The sequence below is a fragment of the Anomaloglossus baeobatrachus genome, chromosome 9 (genome assembly GCF_048569485.1).
Source record: "Anomaloglossus baeobatrachus isolate aAnoBae1 chromosome 9, aAnoBae1.hap1, whole genome shotgun sequence".
In the NCBI taxonomy this organism is placed as follows: domain Eukaryota; kingdom Metazoa; phylum Chordata; class Amphibia; order Anura; family Aromobatidae; genus Anomaloglossus; species Anomaloglossus baeobatrachus.
The window spans coordinates 168,309,417-168,323,118 of NC_134361.1; the positions used below are offsets into that span (position 1 = coordinate 168,309,417).

The 13,702-nt window shown below is 45.2% G+C and overlaps 1 protein-coding gene across 1 annotated transcript in view; it reads right to left on the bottom strand.

The window, feature by feature from the left end:
* LOC142250608 (adrenodoxin-like) overlaps nt 1–12,549 on the bottom strand; it is a 53,999-nt gene extending 41,450 nt beyond the window's left edge. The window contains exon 1 of the mRNA XM_075322792.1: nt 12,351–12,549. Within this exon, the coding sequence (XP_075178907.1) occupies nt 12,351–12,508 (158 nt within the window). The 5' untranslated portion in view covers nt 12,509–12,549. The remainder of the gene's footprint in view (nt 1–12,350) is intronic.
* Between the last annotated feature and the right edge of the window lie 1,153 nt (nt 12,550–13,702).

Here is a 13,702-nt window from a genome sequence, read left to right on the forward strand (position 1 = left end):
ACAGATTACTATTTCTTATTCCATTTGTTACCCAGAAATCTTTGATAATATTCAATGAGGGTTAATTCTCGGCTCTGGAAGGGAAAGCATGACCTGGAAGCAGCTTTCCACCATGACAGAAGTTTGGTGAGTACACCGCGCGTGCTCCTACCCCCCTATCCCTTTACCAACATTTTTAATCTCCAGATTTTGGTTCCCATACAATGATATGGGTGCCAGATCCGGGTTTTTTAAAAAATTTAGCATTGACCCGCTGGTTCCGATTTTCAGCGAATTCAACCAGTTCGACAAAAAAGATTGCTATGAGTTGATTCGCGGATGATTGAGTTTGAGACAAATTTCCTGAAATGTATGTTTTCAAGCAAATTTGGACAGTTTGAGATTCAATTCGAGGATAGCAAAAAACAATAAAAAATACTTGCCCAGTACCATTTCTCACACTGTTGAAACATCAGAGGCTAATGTAATTTTGCTTTGCCGTGCGGTCTCCACATAATGTCCTGCAGCTATGACATTTAGCAGATTATCATACCTTGTACAGTACCTGGCTTCTGAAGACTTTCAGTTATGCGCCGTCTACCTCTCTGATGCCACGACACATACACCCAACTTCAGAAGCTCAATGATATTAGGGAACACAGCTGTCCACATGTGTGAGCTATGTACAGTATGGTGCTGGAAATGATGTTAGCTCCTGTAAGTCATGTTATCACACCCAATGGGGCATGATACCATGTTGGGTGGGCTGACTAGATTGGAGAACTAATGCCCCATCAACAAGTCAAAGGGGTAATTTGCATATCATAAGCGGACTTTAGAAATACTTTTCTAAAGCTCTGTTTATGTGTCAATCTAATAAAGGGACTGTTAGACAAGGAATTTCGATAGGTAAACAGCTGCTAGTGGTTCTGGGGACATAGAGGACCTGGCAGGTTCCCTTTAAAGAATTTATTTCCAGGTTTGGGATCCTTTTTGAACCAAAAAGGGCTTGGCAGAATTTTAAAACATTCAGCCATGAATTAAAAAAAAATTAAATTTTTTCCCAGTAAAATGATACTTTAAGACCAAATTTTCAATATACTCAATGTGTAGTAGGAGAAAATAAAGCCTGATAATTGTTACAAAATTGGTTTCAAATTCGGCAATAACCCATTGGGTCAGAAACTACTGTTTGAGCACATGGCAGGCCTCAGAAGGTAAGGAGCACTATGCCATCTTTGTAATGCAAATTTGGCTGGAATAGATTAGAGATGCCTTGTTGCGTTTTTAGAGCATCCCAAGGTGCCAAATAGCATAAATACCTCACAAGTGTCCCCATTTTGAAAACTACATTCTATAGGGCAGGCGAAATACTGTATAGGCAAGAAATGTTTGTGAAATGCACTGTTATTTGATGAGAGGAGCAACGGAATATCTAATAGGTGGGTCGGGTTTTGCTAGTTATTCCCACCCCTGTCTGCCTGCCTGATGCAACTCTCATCAAGTAATAGTGCATTTCACCAAATTTACTTGCTTATATTTCAGAAAGTATACATCCAATCTCACAACTAAAAGCATGTTTAGAATCAGCATGATCGGGCCAGTATAGCACTTGGTTATATAGGAAAATCCTTGTAGTTGGTCCTGTTTAAGGAATTCATCTAGGGGTGCAGTAAGTATTTTGAACCCACAGGTTCCTCACAGAATTTTATTACATTGGGACATAGAAATATAACATTTAACAGGTAAAATTTATTTTTTATTAACTGCAAATTTGTCAAAGGTGAAACTGGACCTCGAAATTTACTGTGTAATTAATTCTGAACGTGGATTGCCCTATATGTCATCAGAGACTACTGTTTTGCCACACAGTAGGGTCGAGAAGGAAGGATCACTATTTGACTTTTTGGGCACAGATTTTGCTAGAATCAGTGGCAGACACACCGCCGGTGCAACCAGCACAGTTGCAACAGGGCCCGGAGGTTCAGTGGGCCCTTGCTGGTTGGTTAGTAATGAGGGTAATCTGACATGTTGTCCGGAGCTGGAGGCTCCGGGGGGCCCCCTGGCAAGATTTCCCTTATCACACGCAGCGTGTCGAGCAAGAAGCGATCTTGCAGCTCCACAAAGTGTAGACAGCGGAACTCAGGGTTCTCTCCTCTGCTCCCTGCCCAACACTTTGTGACACAGATGCGCACGTGCCCTGATGACGTCAGTATGGTGCACACGCGTCTGTCATTTCAAAAGTACCAGGAAAATAAGCAGTCAGTGCAGCGAGGGCCCGTACGTTGAGGTGAGTGGTGACTTTTTTTTTAATAGCCTGAGGAGGTGACAATGAGGAGGAGGAGGTGAGTGGTGACTAAAACCTGAGGAAGGGACAATAAGGGATAGGTGAGTGATGACTAATAGCCTGAGGAGGGGGAGGTGAGTAGTGACTAATAGCATGAGAAGCGGACAATGAGGAGGGGGAGATGAGTGGTAACTAATAGCCTGAGGAAGGGACAATGAGGAGGAGGTGAGTGGTAACTAACAGCCTGAGAAGGGGACAATAAGGAGGAGGTGAGTGGTGACTAACAGCCTAAGGAGGGGATAATGAGAAGTTGGTTAGTGAGCCTGGGGAGTGGACAATGAGGAACATAGGACAATGAGGAAGAGGTGAGTGGTGACAAATAGTCTGAGGAGGGGACAATGAGGAGGGGGAGGTGAGTGGTGACTAGTTGTTTGAAGAGGGGACACTGAGGAGGAGGTAAGTGGGCCTGGGGAGTGGACAATGAGGAAAAGGGGACAATGAGGAAGAGGTGAGTGGTAGAGATGAGCGAACCGGTCGCGGTTCGGCTCGAGTTCGGTTCGCCAAACGGAGGTCTCGTTCGAGTTCGGTTCGGCGAACCACTCGAACCGCATAGGAAACAATGGAAGGCAATCACAAACACATAAAAACACCTAGAAAACACCCTCAAAGGTGTCCAAAAGGTGACAAACAACTCACAACACAACACAAACACATGGGAAAGTGACAAGGACATATACTCATGCGAAAACAAAAGAGCTGGACAAGGAAAAAGAGGAGGAGACACAGATATAGGCATGGCACGCCCTTCTAAAATCATGTAAACCACTGCAAGGTGACTCCAAGCGGAGTCTCCCTTTTTTCCAAAAATTGGGCCACACACACACCCCATCAGTGGCAGCACTTGTGCCCTAGTTGTACACTTCACAGGTAGATTTGCATCAAGCACATTCAAAAATACGCCATCCTTCACCGTCCCCAGGATGGCACCGGGGTAGGTGGCAAAGTCTTTGCTGATCCCAGATATGTTCATCTTGGATCATTTTAAAAAACACAGCAAGCAAGGGTTACTCCAAGCGGAGTCTCCCTTTTTTCCAAAAATTGGGCCACACACACACCCACCCCTTCATTGGCAGCACTTGTGCCCTAGTTGTACACTTCACAGGTAGATTTGCATCAAGCACATTCAAAAATACGCCATCCTTCACCGTCCCCAGGATGACACCGGGGTAGGTAGCTAAGTCTTTCCTGATCCCAGCTCTGTTCATCTTGGCTCCTTTTAAAAAACACAGCAAGCAAGGGTTACTCCAAGTGGAGTCTCCCTTTTTTCCAAAAATTAGGCCACACACACACCCCATCAGTGGCAGCACTTGTGCCCTAGTTGTACACTTCACAGGTAGATTTGCATCAAGCACATTCAAAAATACACCATCCTTCACCGTCCCCAGGATGACACCGGGGTAGGTAGCTAAGTCTTTCCTGATCCCAGCTCTGTTCATCTTGGCTCCTTTTAAAAAACACAGCAAGCAAGGGTTACTCCAAGCGGAGTCTCCCTTTTTTCCAAAAATTGGGCCACACAGACACCCACCCCTTCAGTAGCAGCAGTTGTGCCCCAGTTGTACACTTCACAGGTACATTTGCATCAACCACATTCCAAATCCACAAGCATTTACTCTCCCCAAGATGACACAGGGGTAGTAAATTCCTTGTGGATCCATGACTTGTTCATTTTGATGAACGTTAGTCTGTCCACATTGTCACTGGACAGACGGGTGCGCTTATCTGTCAGCACACACCCAGCAGCACTGAAGACACGTTTAGAGACAACGCTGGCAGCTGGACACGACAAAATCTCCAAGGCGTAAGTGGAAAGCTCTGGCCATTTTTCAAGATTTGAAGCCCAAAATGAGCAAGGCTCCATTTGCAAAGTCATGGCATCGATGTTCATTTGGAGATACTCCTGTATCATCCTCTCCAGCCGTTGACTATGTGTCAGACTTGTTGTCTCTGGTGGCCTTGCAAAGGAGGGTCTAAAAAAATTATGAAAAGATTCAATAAAATTGCTGTTACCAGCACCAGATACGGTGCTACTGGTACGGGTAGACTGTGGAAGATGACGAGACCGTCCCATGTTTGTCAAGTTACAGCTGGGAGATTCACTCCCTGCACCTGCACGGTTGTTTGGTGGAAAAGCCGAGCTAAGATCGAGTAACAGCTTCTGCTGATACTCCTGCATACGTGCGTCCCTTTCTATGGCTGGAATTATGTCACAAAATTTGGACTTGTACCGGGTATCTAATAGTGTTGCAAGCCAGTAGTCATCATCACTTCTAATTTTGACAATACGAGGGTCATGTTGGAGGTAGTGCAGCAAGAAGGCGCTCATGTGTCTTGCGCAGCCATGCGAACCAAGTTCACGCTGTGTTTGTGGCATAGAGGTGCTAACCGTTCTTTCTTCCTCTGACATCTCCGCCCAACCTCTTTCAACTGAAATTTGACCAAGGTCTCCCTCATCCGCTGAGTCTTCCATGTCCATGGACAGTTCGTCCTCCATTTCTTCATGTTCTCCTGCACCTTCCTCAACATTTCGCCTGCTACCATGCGCCCTTGTTGATCCCTGTCCCCCATGGTCCCATGCCTGCCGCGTTGGTGATGATGAACGCCTGGACCTTGGTGATGTTGTTGTGTCTTGCGAAAATGAATCCTCCTGTAGTTCCTCCCCTTCCTGTTGTCCCACCCCCTGACTCCGAATAGTGTTTAGCGTGTGCTCCAGCATGTAAATGACTGGAATTGTCATGCTGATAATGGCATTGTCAGCGCTAAACATATTCGTCGCCATGTCGAAACTGTGCAGAAGGGTGCATAGGTCCTTGATCTGAGATCACTCCATCAGGGTGATCTGCCTCACCTCTGCATCACATTGGCCCAGGCTATACGTCATGACGTATTGCACCAGGGCTCGACGGTGCTGCCACAGTCGCTGTAACATGTGGAGAGTCGAATTCCAGCGTGTCGGCACATCGCATTTCAGGCGATGAACCGGGAGGCCGAAAGACTTCTGGAGCGATGCAAGTCGCTCAGCAGCGGTGGTTGAATGGCGGAAGTGAGCAGACAGTTTTCGCGCCCTGTTCAGAAGGCCATCTAGGCCGGGATAGTGTGTTAAAAATTGCTGGACAACAAAGTTAAACACGTGAGCCATACAAGGCACGTGTGTCACCTTGCCCAGGCGAAGGGCCGCACCCAGGTTTGCAGCATTGTCGCACACGGCCTTACCAGGCTGCAGGTTCAGTGGAGACAACCATTTATTAAACTCAGTCTCCAGAGCTGCCCACAAATCAGCCGCTGTGTGACTCTTATTTCCAAGACATTTCAAGCTAAAGACCGCCTGATGCCGTTGCGCTCTGCTGCCAGCATAGTAATGAGGGGTGCGTGATTCCTTCTGCGCAGTTAGAACGCTGGTGGCCTGACCAGGCAGGTTTGGGGCGGAGGTGGAGGACCCAGACGAGGTGGAGGAGGCAGAAGCAGTGGCGGAACTTGGACAGACAGAGGATTGACACACAAGTCGTGGGGACGGCAAGACTTGTGCAGCAGACCCTTCACCATCTATCACCATAGTTACCCAGTGCCCAGTCAGCGACATGTAACGTCCCTGTCCATGCTTACTGGTCCAAGTATCGGTGCTGAAATGTACCCGTTGACACACAGAGTTTCTCAATGAAGCGGTGATGTTGTGTGCGACATGGTGGTGTAGCGCAGGCACACCTTTCTTAGAGAAGTAGCGGTGACTGGGCATCTGGTACTGGGGCACAGCGACAGACATAAGGTCTCTAAAATCCTGTGTGTCCACCAGGCGGAAAGGCAGCATTTCGGTAGCCAAGAGCTTACAGAGGGATAAAGTCAACCTCTTAGCTTTGTCATGGGTCGCAGGAAATGGCCTTTTATTTGTCCACATCTGAGGGACAGAGATCTGGCTGCTGTGTGTAGATGGTGTTGAGTAGGGTGTCCCTGGAAAAATGCAGGTTTGTGAGGAAAGTGCAGGCGTAGACATGATGTTGCCTACGTTGGTGCTATCGATGTCTGAGAGAGCTGTACACACGCACCCCCCCTTCCAAACCAACTGACGACCTAACAAGCAAACTGTCTGTTGCGGTTACAGTGGTGGAAGTTGTGCGTGGAAAACCAGGTGTGACAGCTGTCCCCACAGTCCTAGAAGATGAAGAGCGCGCGGATGCACTAGAAGGGGCAGGCGGTGGATGGTTTGCGCCGCTAGGCCGCATTGCAGCACGGTGAGCTTCCCACTGGGACATATGATATTTATTCATGTGACGATTCATGGAAGAAGTTGTCAAACTGCTGAGGTTTTGCCCTCTACTAACAGAATCACGACAAATTTTACAGATCACATAATTTGGGCTATCTTTTGCTATGTCAAAAAAGGACCAGGCTAGGCAAGGCTTAGAGGGCATGCGACCTGCTGATCCACCCCAACTAGTGCTCAGAGGCAGAGTGGTGGCTGAGGATGCAGTTGTAGACGTGCTACCAGTGCTCCGACTCTGTCCAGGAAGGCGCAAGGTAACTTCGTCGTCGGTTGCATCCTCCTCCACCGCCTCTGTTGACTTCCTCGAGGGCCTGACTGTGGGATGACAGTAGGTGGGATCTAGAACTTCCTCATCAATTGTTGTGTTTGCACTCCCCTCACCCTCAGACCGAGCCTCTTCTTGCCCTGACAGAATATTTAAGTTGCCATCCCAATCTGGTATCTGCGTCTCATCATCATCAGTATGTTCCTCATTGTCTATAACAACAGGTGTTACAGTTTGTGAAAAAGGGTCAACATTATGCTCAGAAACTTGGTCCTCACGGCCTGAATCAGAGTCACAAAGGTTCTGGGCATCACTGCAGACCATTTCCTGGTCTGTACTCACTGTAGCTTGGGAGCAGACCTCTGATTCCCAGGCTATAGTGTGACTGAACAGCTCTGCAGACTCAGCCATCTCAGTTCCACCATACTGTGCAGGGCGGATGGAGACTTCAGAGCTGGGAGAAAGCAAGTGTGATTGGGATGACAACTCAGAGGACTGGTGTTTTTTGGATGCGGTAGTTGAGGTGGCAGAGAGGGCACTTGTTGGACCACTTGAGATCCATTCAAGCATTTTCCTTTTTTGGCCATCATCTACCTTTGTTCCAGTTGTTCGTGTCCCTAAAAAAGGGAGCACATCGGATTGTCCACAGTAAGTAGTAGACATCTTACTTTTGCTGGAAGATGGTCTATCTTCAGCAGATGTTAATGGAGCTTTGCCACCTTCCCCACGGACAAACCCTTTTTTTCCTTTTCCAACACGCCTCTTCCCCTTTCCAACAGCATCTGTCATTTTGCCACTCATTTTGATTGCGACAAGATTGTGCACTTAAAATGTGGTAGTAAAAATTGAGGTGGTGTAGATTGCAGCGGTGGTCTAGCTTTATTAACAGCAGAATAAACAACAATAATTATCCCTGACAATGCAACTATGGCCCTTAAACTGGCAGCATAGTTTGCTAGTATAATGGCTTAGTAACAATGAGTTTGAGTGTGCAATGCAGAGGTGCTGCAAATAGGTTTGCACTAGTGGGACACTAATGGAAGTCCAACAGCCACTTTTAGGATGCCACTAAGTTTATTCAGTGTTTGCTAGTATAATGGCTTAGTAACAATGAGTTTGAGTGTGCAATGCAGAGGTGCTGCAAATTGATTTGCACTAGTGGGACACAAATGGAAGTCCAACAGCCACTTTTAGGATGCCACTAAGTTTACTCAGTGTTTGCTAGTATAATGGCTTAGTAACAATGAGCTTGAGTGTGCAAAGGGCAGGAGGGTACAGTGGCAGGGTTGTTGGTCTGTGTAGAGGAAAGGAAGCCTCACTTTCTATCCCTCCTAATGGGGAAATGCAGCGAGGAAATCCCTGAGCTTAGCTACACAGACGCTGTTATCTTGTGTAGCTGTTAAAATCTGTTTCCACGGACCTGACTGTCACCTATGGCTCTGAGCCTGCTGTAATTAGCCCTTACAAGAGCTGAAAGAAACTGCTATCCCTATTCTGTATAGCGCTGTGTATAGAGCGTACACAGCAGTATCGGAGACAGGAGCTACGCCAGCGGTGTCTGACACCCAGACGCAGAAGGCAGATAATGGCGTCCAGACGGGCAGATGCCCGTATTTATAATGCAGGGACATGTGACATGGACATCCTATCACACATGCCGTTGCTTCTCTGGCTAAAAGTCCACTTAGCTGTGTGTGTGTCTGGGATTGGCTGACATGCTGGCCCGCCCCACTACACGCGCGCGCTTAGGGAAGGAAGACAAGGAAAAAAAAAAAAAATGGCGATCGCCATTATCCCAGCAGCAGTGATCTGAATGCGCTGTTCCCGCACACTATGGGCTGAAATTTCATAATAGTGTGAGTCACAGAGTGACTTACACTATTACAGCGGAAGCCAGCTAGTAATTAGCTTGGCTTTTTGCTGCTAGAACCGTTCTCGAACGTAACTAGAACTATCGAGCTTTAGCAAAAAGCTCGAGTTCTAGTTCGATCTAGAACAGCCCCCAAAATCACTCGAACCGTGAACTGGAGAACCACGAACCGCGAACCGCGCTCAACTCTAGTGAGTGGTGACAAATAGTCTGAGGAGGGGACAATGAGGATGGGGAGGTGAGTGATGACATAGTGGTGAGAACCTCAAAACCTCCTCCTCACCCCACAATTCATTACATGGCCCACATAGTGTCCTCCCCCACCCCACAAATTATATGGCCCTCATAGCATCCTCTCCCACCCCACAATTCATTTTATAGCCCTGATAACCTCCTTCTCACCCCACAATTCATTATATGACCCTTATAGTGTCCTCCCCACCCCACAATTCATGATATTGCCCTAATAACCTCCTTTCCACTCCATAATTCATTATATGACCCTCATAGTGTCCTCCCTTCCACACCACAATTCATGAGATGGCCAGGATAACCTCACAATCTGGGAGATTGTGTATATACAGTGCCTCCTGAATAAAAAAAAATCTATGTGACCTTGTTATTTTCAGGGCTGTGATCATCAGTGTGACATGACAAGTTGTGGCTGGAAGATGGGACATGAAGGTCTGACCAGAAGAAACAACAGAAAACTAATCAGATAAGACATCAGCGGTAAGTAACTTTATGAAAATCTTTATTCTGTACTTTATGACTTGGAGTAATGCAGTTATATGTTAAACCCTTAGGCCACATCATCACATTCGTGTAACGTTTCCGTATGTTGCCAGACTTTTTTTTTTACCAGACAGGACACGGACTCCTAGCGTTTCATAGATCCATTCACATATGCGTGAAAATCACAGAGCTCAAAATGACATCTGTGAGATACAGAGCATGTGCTTTTCTGATCCGATTATGAGGAATAGCACGAAAAGCAATATTAATTTAAAATGTTATTTGTATTCAAAATTAAGACATTAAAATATTTAGGTAAAAGTACCACTGTACAATAACGAGGGACATGGGAAAAATAGCAGCCAGGTAATAAAGTGATCATATAAACTGTAATATTATTACAAGGTACAATTCATAATATAGTAAAATAAAATACATCAATATATCATAAAAAGTGTATCATTGAGAGTACAATAAATATTTCTAATAGTGCTCCAGATTTACTTCCATATGCAATCGATCACCCAGGATCATACTGATAAAGGAGTCACATAAACAATAATAGTACCTGCTTATTGTGGCTGGCAGCTTGACCCATGTACTTCTACCCCGACGTACATGTCGCCCTGCTTCTTCGGGGGGCAGGGTTATAATGATACACTTTTTTATGATATGTTGATGCATTTAATTATACTATATTGTGAATTGTACCCTGCAATAATACTACAGTTTATTTGATTACCTTATTACCTGGCTGCCATTTTTCCCATGTCCCTGGTTATTGTACAGTGGAACGTTTACCTACATATACATTAATTTTCAATAAAAATACAATTTTAAACTAATATTGCTTTCTTAAAGCTTTAGTTTTGTCTGAATAGCTATACTCAGACTATGTTGAGACTGAAACATGTTTTTGGTTGTACAATTTGTCTGAGAAAACAAAGCTAAATAATACAGCTTAGATCCAACTTTTACATTCAAAAGTTTGCTTCAACATCGCCTATTCAGGAGCCCATTGATACTTAGCCATCCGTTTTCCAAATTGCTTGGGAGTAGGCACTCCTGCTTGATTGACAGTTCGGACCAGTGGTAGAGTTTGCCCCTGTGTGCTCCTGAAGCTGCTGTATGGGGTCGCTTTGCCTTTCGATTAACAGCAGTGGTGCTAAAGCTGGCCAGAGTCAGGAGCTGGCAGTTCACACCATTGATCCTTACCAGCTTCACTGCAGTGGTTACAAGCTCTATCGGGAAGAGTTTGTAAGTATTACTGGTGCACTGTTTGTCGAAACCTGGCAGCTATTAATACAGCTTCCACGGACAGTATTAGCTCAAATAACTCTGCTTACTAAATACCAGGGGTTGCCATGAATTTCACTCTTTTACCCATGTATAGGAATTCTGACTTACACAGGGATCCCTGGGCAAGGGTCACACACTCAGCTGCTGACCGGTAGAGCAAGCTGGAGGCAAGAGGGGTCATCACGCGGGGTCAATAACAAGAAGTCACACAATCAGAAACTAAATATGTGGCCAAAATACGAGCCGAGGTCTTGACCCTGAGGTGCTGTCACTACGTGAGTGGGGGGGGAGCAGCACGGTTACAGCTGCGGTTCTCGATACACAGACTGAACCCACTGTTAATCTGCAGGTCAATAAAGTTTTTCACATGACAGGGAAACATGACAGGTTCCCTGTAAAGTAAATTACATTTAGTAGTATATATTGAAAAGGGCACGGGTATAGGGTTCTATGCACGGAGATATTTATCCTTACTTACCTGGATCCATTTTTTTTTTAAAGTCAGTAACATTAAAGGGAACCTGTCAGGTCCCATATGCGTTCTAACCTACAAGCAGGGTGATGTGTGGCCTAATAACCCTTTCCTACTCATCCCTGTGTTGTAATATTGAGGAATATGAATGTATAAAAAAATGTTTAATTACTTACGTGTTCCCTATGTAAATGATCAGAGGGTCTAGTCCCCAGGGCATCGCTTCGCCCCGTGGATGTTTGCATGCGTATCGTAGTATCACGCTCCTGTGGGCGTGATACCATGGATTTACATGAGCAACGTCACCGTCGGCTCCTGGAGATCCCATGCGTGCGCGCTTGCCATTCGTGCAGGCTTCTTATCTGGGTGTTTGCTTGTTGGTTTGACAAGCGCACTGTGCATGATCAGAAGACTCCTGCAGTTTTGACCATGCGCAAAGCGCGTCCAGCAAGTAAACATCCGGATAAGAAGGTTGTGCAAATGAGAAGTGCGCATGTGCGGGATCTCCAGGAGCTGACGGTGACGTCACCTGTAAATCCATGGTATCATGCCCACAGAGACGTGATGCCACGGAAAGCATACAAACGCCCACAGGGCGAAGCGACGCCCAGGGGACTAGACCCTCTGCTTATTTACATAGGGAACATGTAAGTTATAAAACTTTTTTATAAATTCATATTACACAATATTATAACACAGGTATGGGTAGGAAGGGGTTACTAGGCCACACATCACCCGGCTTGTAGGTCAGAACGCATATGGGACCTGACAGGTTCCCTTTAAAAACCCCTTGTGCCGTGCAGTGTGTAAAGACATAATCTTCTATACTGTATTAGTTAATCTAACCTTAGGAGAAATATACAGCAATGATTGTCTTAATGTACATAACTAAAGAAAACACAAAAACCAAAGTTATAATGAGCATAAAAAGGGAAAAACATCAGGAGGAGTGATACAAATTCTTTGCAGTTTTCCAAGTCATTACAGTATTGGCTCTTCCCCAGGACTGGACTTTGCATCTCGGCATTCAGCAGAAGTAGTAAATCTTAATGAGCATAAAAAGATAATGCAAAAGAAAATGCCACAAATACATCTGCAAAAGTTTTCCATTATAGAACGGAATCTTACCCAGGGTTGGACTTTGCATCCTGAAGTTTGGCAGAAGTAGTGAAGCTCCTTGTGTAGATTTTGGATAGAGCCTGTGTTGATATATAACTCTTACAGCACATAGGACCATGAAGTCGGCTATATAAAGTCCTCAAGAAGGTTGAGGCTGAGTGAGCCATGTTCAGAGGGCAGAAATCCTGACTGCACTTGTCCCTGTAACTGAATGAAAGCCAAGATATAAAGAGAAGCTGATATTCGCCAGACGGAGCCATCCCACTGTGGGTGTGACTTCATGGAGGATACAGAAATATACACATCAGCAGCAGCATGTGCATCATCTATTCGTACATCACTTTCCAGTCCAAATATTGCAATAAAAAAAATATATATACAGCACCTTGAAAAAGTATTCATACCCTGTGAACTTCTCCACATTTTGTTTTTACACTCCACCTACAAACATAAATGTATTTTATTGGAATTTTATGTGATATACAAACACTTAAGTTGCAAGTATTTGTGAAGTGTAAAGAAATGATACCTGGTTTTCCAAATATTTAAAAAATCTAAATTTAAACATTGTGATATGCATTTGTGTTCAGCCCCCGAGTCAATACTTTTTAGGACCAACTTTTGTTGCAATTACTGCTGCAAGTCTTTTGGGGTACATCTCCACCAGCTTTGTACAACTAGAGGCTGAAATTTTTGCCCATTCTTCTTTGCAAAATAGCTGCAGCTCAGTGAGATTGGATGGAGACATCTGTGAACAGCAAATCTTGTCACAGATGGGATTTAGCAGGGGCGTACATAGAAATCATAGGGTCCCATAGCAAAATTTCTAATTGCCCCCCCGCCCCACCCCCCAAAAAAAATAATAATATTCGGCTGGGTCACAGAAGAGCATATTTCACAAATAAACAGCTCTTACGTACTAATTTTCCACCAATTGAAGCCCTAAATTCGCCTTTCATTGCAGTCTTAAAGTATGATGCCAACAAAAGTGTCTCACAAGCACTGTATGATCCCCCCACATTGAATTCCTCCACTTTACCCTCTACACACCCAGTATGATGACCCTACTGTACCCCCTTCAAATACCCAAGCAATGGTAACCACAACACAGTAAGATCCCCAACTGTGACCCCCACACAGCCCTCCATGCAGAATAATGGCCCTTCCTATCCCTCCAAATAGTATAATGACCCCCACACAGCCCTTCGCACAGTATGACGGACCCCACACAAACCTTCACACTGTATAATTGCTTGCATAAGTATAATGGCCCTGTCACAGTCCTCCAAGTATTATAATGGCCCCACAAATCCTTCTGTAGTGGCCCGGTCCAGATTGTGTCTATTTCTTTAAGTACATTT